The sequence below is a fragment of the Limulus polyphemus genome, unplaced genomic scaffold (genome assembly GCF_000517525.1).
Source record: "Limulus polyphemus unplaced genomic scaffold, Limulus_polyphemus-2.1.2 Scaffold593, whole genome shotgun sequence".
Lineage (NCBI taxonomy): Eukaryota > Metazoa > Arthropoda > Merostomata > Xiphosura > Limulidae > Limulus > Limulus polyphemus.
This window is the reverse complement of record NW_013666203.1, coordinates 88,457-95,316: the sequence shown is the minus strand read 5'-3', so window position 1 is coordinate 95,316 and position 6,860 is coordinate 88,457. Positions and strand designations below refer to the sequence as shown.

General features: G+C 28.7%; 1 protein-coding gene across 6 annotated transcripts in view; it reads right to left on the bottom strand.

Annotated features, from left to right (window-relative positions):
• LOC106459327 (dmX-like protein 2) overlaps positions 1 to 6,860 on the bottom strand; it is a 173,702-nt gene that overhangs the window by 136,937 nt on the left and 29,905 nt on the right. For all 6 annotated transcript variants that reach the window (XM_022385793.1, XM_022385791.1, XM_022385796.1 and 3 more), the window contains one exon: positions 1,780 to 1,989. In XM_022385793.1, coding sequence (XP_022241501.1) covers positions 1,780 to 1,989 — 210 coding nt within the window. The remainder of the gene's footprint in view (positions 1 to 1,779; positions 1,990 to 6,860) is intronic.

Below are 6,860 nucleotides of genomic sequence, written 5' to 3'. Positions count from 1 at the left end.
GGGCTACTCTTTTACCAACGAGTAGTGGGATTGACTGTCACATTATAATGCCCCCATGGCTGAAAGGGCGAGCATGTATGGTGTGATGGGGATTCGAACCCGCGACTCAAGCATTGGAACTCTGCTTGACCACATAAGAGTTATTTAACCAATTTCTAGCTCACTTAGAAAGCCAAATAAATTAGTTCTGAACATTCTATTTGATATTAGTGACAATATATTGTATTCTAAATTGCATATTTAAATTTTAAAAAATTCTTAGAACACATTATCATTACAAAAAAATCACACAAATACAAAAGCTTAAGAAAGACAAATTCAGACATAAATACTAAACTTCTTGTTTTTGAAAGTAAATTTTTTTCTATTGTTATAAAAGTAATGAAAATAATAAAATTTAGAAACTTGTTAAGTTAGATAAGAAAGCTTAAAATAGTCAAACACATGATTAGTGCAAGTGTGGTTATAAAGCTAATGAAATATCTTTTAGCTTTGGCAGTAAAAATACATTGTGTGCAATTATCTGTTGCAACTTGGAGTCATTCTAAAAAGAAAAAAAGGTAATTTAGATTATTTTCTTTTTTGTTAGGTGGTGGTTACTAGGTCAGTCAAACTGATTGTGACTGATACAATTAGAATAAAAAAAACTTTCTGAGATTCATTTTGGAAGTTCCAGAGGTTAAGCAAATGAAATTTAAAAAATGAATTTAAAAAAAAAAGTATTTTTGTTCTTATTATGAAAATCACCTTACATTGAGACTGACTCAGTAAAGGTTTTGTAAATTCAAAGAGAAATCTTCTATAGAAATACTTTATTACAAAGTCAGAATAAAGGTGTACAACAGTCTTTTAACATTTACTAAAAGCTTGCAAAACTACATGAAAAGAGATTTACCACATTAAAAGTTATAGTGTGTATAAAGAGGTTGTGGCAAAGTGAATATCTTGAATGTCTTATTGTCCAACTAAGTCAGGTGACAAATGTGTTGGATGAATGAAAGGTTTCCACATTTATATCAGAAAAGTTTCAATTAAGAAAATGTTTTAAATAAGAATAGAAAGAGTATAATTATGCTTTTATATTAAGGTTCTGCAATGAATCAGGACAAATTTATAATTTATAAATTGAGTAATCAAGTACATTTTTCAACCTAATCAGGTAAATGCATATGTACAGGTGTACTTTTGTTTGAGAAAAGTGCATTTGCCTAACTGATTCAAGACGAACATGTTTCACTAATTAATTTAAAATCAATTTTATCAACAGTTATAATATTTTATTTTTGCCACGTGAATCCTTTAAGAATTTTTTTATTCAAATATGTTACATAAAGAACTTAAGGTAAAGAATAATAAAAATCTAAGATTTTTACATATCATTACTAAATTACTCAAGATCAAGTATTCAATTTCACATAACAATGAAACTTGAAATGCCACTCATCCTTTGGTACCTAAAAACAGAACAACTGTTTCATGTTTTTTTTCTAAAATAATACATAAATGGCATTTAAAAATATTTACACAATTCATTCATTTCAAGAAACTTATTTAGGTTTTTTAGGACAGCAAGCAGTTTAACCTTTATATAAAAACTTAGAAATATGTTGCTCTTAAACTTAAAACTCAGTCTACTCTGTGGTTGATTTTAATTACTCTCCTCTTCTCCCTTTACGTAATGTTGTAGATTCCTCCTTGGAGAAGATGTTAACATGTAATTCCCATGAGTTGTATAACATTAAACAAAAAAAAAAATTCACAAGCATGTGCTAACTGTACCTGAATCTGTTTGGACATCTTGATCATCACTCTCTCCCTGTTCAATGTCACTCCCAAGCCCTTCTGTCTGCAACACCTTTTGGCTAACCTCCTGAAGCATACGTTCAGCTGCTTCACTGAAAGCAAATTCCTTATTGTTCAGCCAATGAAGCACAAAGTTTGGTTCCCTTAGTCCATTTCCTCTACTCATACTAGGCACAAGTGGAATATCTTTAAAGAAATCAGGATTATCATACACAACAACAACCAATTATTATATAATAATCATGTTTTACAGTGGCAAATATTTCCAAGAAAATAAATTTTTTTCTATGACTGAAAGTTTTAAACTATACATTTATTGCTATATGAATAGTCAAATTATAAAATTAACACAATGAAACATTTTGTAATAAGTTTAAAATCTTATACTGATTGACTAGAGGAAAATTATAAAAATATATTTTGACATGATTTATCACTCTATAAAGACTTGCCACACATTTGTGAACTTCACAACAATTTGCTAAAATTTGAAACAGCAAGTAATCATTTTTTTCAAAGTTAAATGCTTTAAATATTTATTATGATATGATTTTAAGTTACATATTTTAGCTCACAGGCATTGTCTTGCTTGTAGCATTTTTATTATTCCACACCGTAATTCACCAAATACTTTAAATAAATACAAAAGCATTTGTTCAAAAATGTATAATAATATAGTACATCCATAAACATTATAATTAACAAAAAATTTAATGTTAAAATGAAACAGGAAATCTTCTGGAATATTTAACTCTTAACACATGGGCTTGGTCAAATCAACCAAGTTCGTAACCATTTTGTACTTTAACAGTTTCCATCCCATAACTTTTAATACAGTATGTATATCTTCACAAAATTTGGCAAACTTTCAGAAAACATTACAAGACTTTTGTACACAAAAAATTAATTTTTGATTAAGTAGTTTTAATAAAGATTTGTCTGTAAATATATCAAGTAGTTCTGTTTACTCAGAGTGCAAAGTGATTTTCATGTTAAGATTAAAGATACTTTTCTTCTTCTCAAAAATCTCAAGTTTCTTTTGTGTAATCTCTAAAACCTCCTAAATAATTATAAAACGTTATTTTTCAGTAAAGATTTATATTTTATCTGTTATTTTCTCTACACTAATCTATATACATGGTTGATCAATTTGACTAACCTCAAAATCATCAAAATCAAATTCAAAATAAATCTAAATTACCCATTTTTCTTTCTAGAATGACTTCAAATTGTAACATGAAACTATATAAATATTAAATAGCTTTAAACTCGTAACCATTGAGATGGGTCACAGGTGAAAGGCCATGTCATCTCATTTGTTGACTTGCATTCAAAATTTTATTGAACTACTATTTCATGAACTTATGTCAATAACTTTGGTATCAAACTGTAGATTATAATTCACATATTTGTACTATACATTACTAAATTTCTTAATTTACCAGTAAATATTAAAAAAACAGATAAATATAAATTTTTCTGTGATACGTTGAGTGCAGTACTGGTTCAAATCAGATGTTTGTGAAGTCAAAATACTAAGTCTATAGTTTTGTACGAATTAGAAACTCAAATTACTGATATCGACAAGCTAGAATATAAAATAAGAATGTCTTATCTTTTCTATTTGCTAAGATATTGCTCATGTAATAAATCAAACACAATGGCACCCCCCCACCTATTTCTATTTTTGGAAATGCTCCCTTATATACATTTACTTCTATATATGACATGAATAACAAATCAGAAGCTCAGAATGTCCCCCAAGTGGCTTTCTCAGCCATTTTAAAGGGGCTTGGCAGCATTTCTTTCTTTTGAACCAATATTTCAACGAAGTAAGGTATGTCTTTAGTCTGCTCTAAATTTTATATTTTATTACACTAAAATACATCTTAGTTACTAAGCTTAATAAATTATAGTGGAATTCTATGGTAATGATGCAGTAATTAATGATTTTTAGTTAATCAAAGGTATATATAAAACCTAAAAAAAATTATTTTGTTTCATATCTTCCACATGCAAAATTTTTAAAGGCTTAGCAACCTATGTCAAGCAGCAACCGAGTACAAAGGTCAGAACTAGAAGAGAATTGTTTGCTTTTCCTCTTTATTTACTGTTCTATGTTTTCATAAAAATTCATTTTAAGAACTTATTTCAAAATAGCAATCTATATACATATATAATGTATAATAATTGAAATGTGACTGTATTTTACAAAATACTAGTCCACTAAAACACAGCCAAGTTAATTTGTACAGATCAAAGGTCAGTTTTATGTTATTGGACATGTTTACACGAATGCACGTGAGCCGCATTGTTGTAACTTCTGTATTGTTAGCCAGGCAAGGCCTAAAGATCAATATAATAAAGTAATAAATATATATATATATAAATGTATAATGTTATGATATTTAAGCTATTTAGTCCAAACATTTATGTTTTAGTGTTATAGTCTGTGTTCGTTCTAGAATGAAAGAGGCATAACTTTATATATATATCCTAATTTGTTGTGGTGGTTGCATGATCAGTCAAATCTACCGACCCCATACAGAGATTAATTACTGTAAGTAACAGATAATAGTTTTTTCTTAAGAAACGTTTGATAACTATTTAGATATTATAAAAATTTTGCACGTGAAATTTGAAAATTTTCTGATGCATAAAAGTATTTTTAATCTTAAAATGAATCTTACTTTGCATGATAGATAGGCAACATGTGAAAAGAAAAAAAAGACATAAAACATTGCTTTACAAACCTTAAGACTTAATATAAAAATCTGATATTTTGCAAATGAAAGCATTGTAATGTTTATTGATAATCTGCCAAATTTCATTAACAATCGCTTACTAATTTAAATGTTATAGCATGAAAACTATAGCAAGCACAAAATGGTTATGAGGTCGGTCCCAGGAAGCAAGTCTGTGCTGAAAGAGTTAAAGGTATATATCTGTTTATACTTAAATTGTTGTTTTACTGCCCTTTGAACTATGTTTAAATTAATATTCCCACCATAATATTTGAAAAATCAATTAGCAAAGTTGGAGCCCATGTTACTCTATTGAATTACATAATGCAAGGGGGCTATTCACAAGTGTACCTCATGAAAAGTTTTATTATTATTTTAACTTATCTTACCTAACCTAAAAAATTCTAATTTTTACATTTTAATTACTTTTATAATAATAAATAAAGTAGACACATGAAAAACAAAAATAAAGTACTTACCTAGATCTTTTTTTTTTCCTATCGACTGGTGATGACACTTAACCCTACATTTTTTACATTAATGGTACTACTGCATTAAATAATTTATTTGATTACATAATGTACCAAAGAACACAGAATAATAATATGCAAAAAGCAGACTTTCTCAGAACTATCAAAAATTTTCTGGCTTTCTAACAATGCGACAAGAGATGTTAAAAATTCAGTTAAGCATGTCAGTGTGTTTCTCATGGGAATAAACTTTCAACTGGAAGTGAAATAGACTATTCTCTTTACAGAAAACAACATATGTCATATGATAAATTGAAACCTTGGCTTTCTATTGGTTATAAATAATACAGTGTTAAATATCAGAGAGAACTATCGGCATATTCTGAAAGAAAGAATGTGGCAGGTAGGCATGATAAGTGGTGTCTGATTTTCTATTTGACTGTTCTGTAACCAAATAAGATTGAAGAGTATAAAAATTATGGTTTGCCCGAGTGATGATGATTTTATATTGAGTAATTTATGTTAAATTTCCTACTTCTTGGAGGTGTGGTAAATACATTAGAGAAGAGGATATGTAGAAAGAAAATGTCAATTCTCACACTAGGGCAGATTGAGGATTTTTTTTTAATATTGCCTTATAAAATTATGAACTTTTACATTTTTATACCAAGTTTATTTACATATTATAAGAAAGTAATTTAATTTTGAATGTAACTCCTGAATGTGGAATGTGCACAAAATGATGCCCATTCTGAGAGAGTTAAGATTGATAGTGTAAAATTACCTGATAAGTTAGTGATGCATATATTAAGACATTACTTTACCAGACAGGCTTATTTCACAGCATTTATACTTATATATTCAGATACTGTTGACAAATTACTACATCAGGCAGGCTTAGTTCACAGCACTTATGTTTATGTATTCAGACACTGTTCACAAGTTATTACACCAGATAGGCTTAGTTCTTACATCATACAAGTTTGCATTTATGTAACTAGTTATGCAAACATTGCTACAACAGAAAGAAATGAAACTTAAGGTTACTATTATCTTAAAATAGGAAATGTTTGTTTGGTTTGAATTTGGCACAAAGCTACATGAGGGCTATCTGAGCTAGCCATCCCTAATTTAGCAGTGATAGACTAGAGGGAAGGCTACTCTTTCACCAACAAATAATGGTATTGGCCATCACATTATAATGCCCCCATGGCTGAAAGGGTAAGCATGCCCTGTGTGACTGGGATTAGAACCTGCGACTATCAGATTATGAGTCAAGTGCCCTAACCACCAGGCCATGTCAGACCCTAGGAAATTTTCGGAAAGTGGTTCATTTTTTTCTCTATCAGAAAGCCATCAGTCACTCCCAAGAAAATTCTGTGGAACTCAGCTACTTAAAACTAAACCACCTTTAGTGTAACAAAAAGAAAACTCTGTGAAGACCAGTTACTCAAAACTATACAACTTTATTGTCATTGTAAGAAAACTAAAAGTAAAACTATTACATTTAAACCATCAAAAATGTACAACAAAATGAAAATACTGTATATATTTCAAATGAAAATTCCAAGTAAACTTTTTATATATGTTCAAGTGCATTAATTCTAAGAAGATGAAAATGTTTAAGTTAGTTTCAAAGCAAAATTTGCTTGGAATGCTTTTTAAATTAACATATAAAAATTACAAGTGAATGTGAATTAACACTTTTTTTGTTTTTACTGTATACCTATTTAAACATTAGAATTCTAGTTTTAGAACAAAAACATTCCTGATGCTAATGTTCCAAACAGACTAACACACAAACACACACACATATATATATATATATATATATATATATATA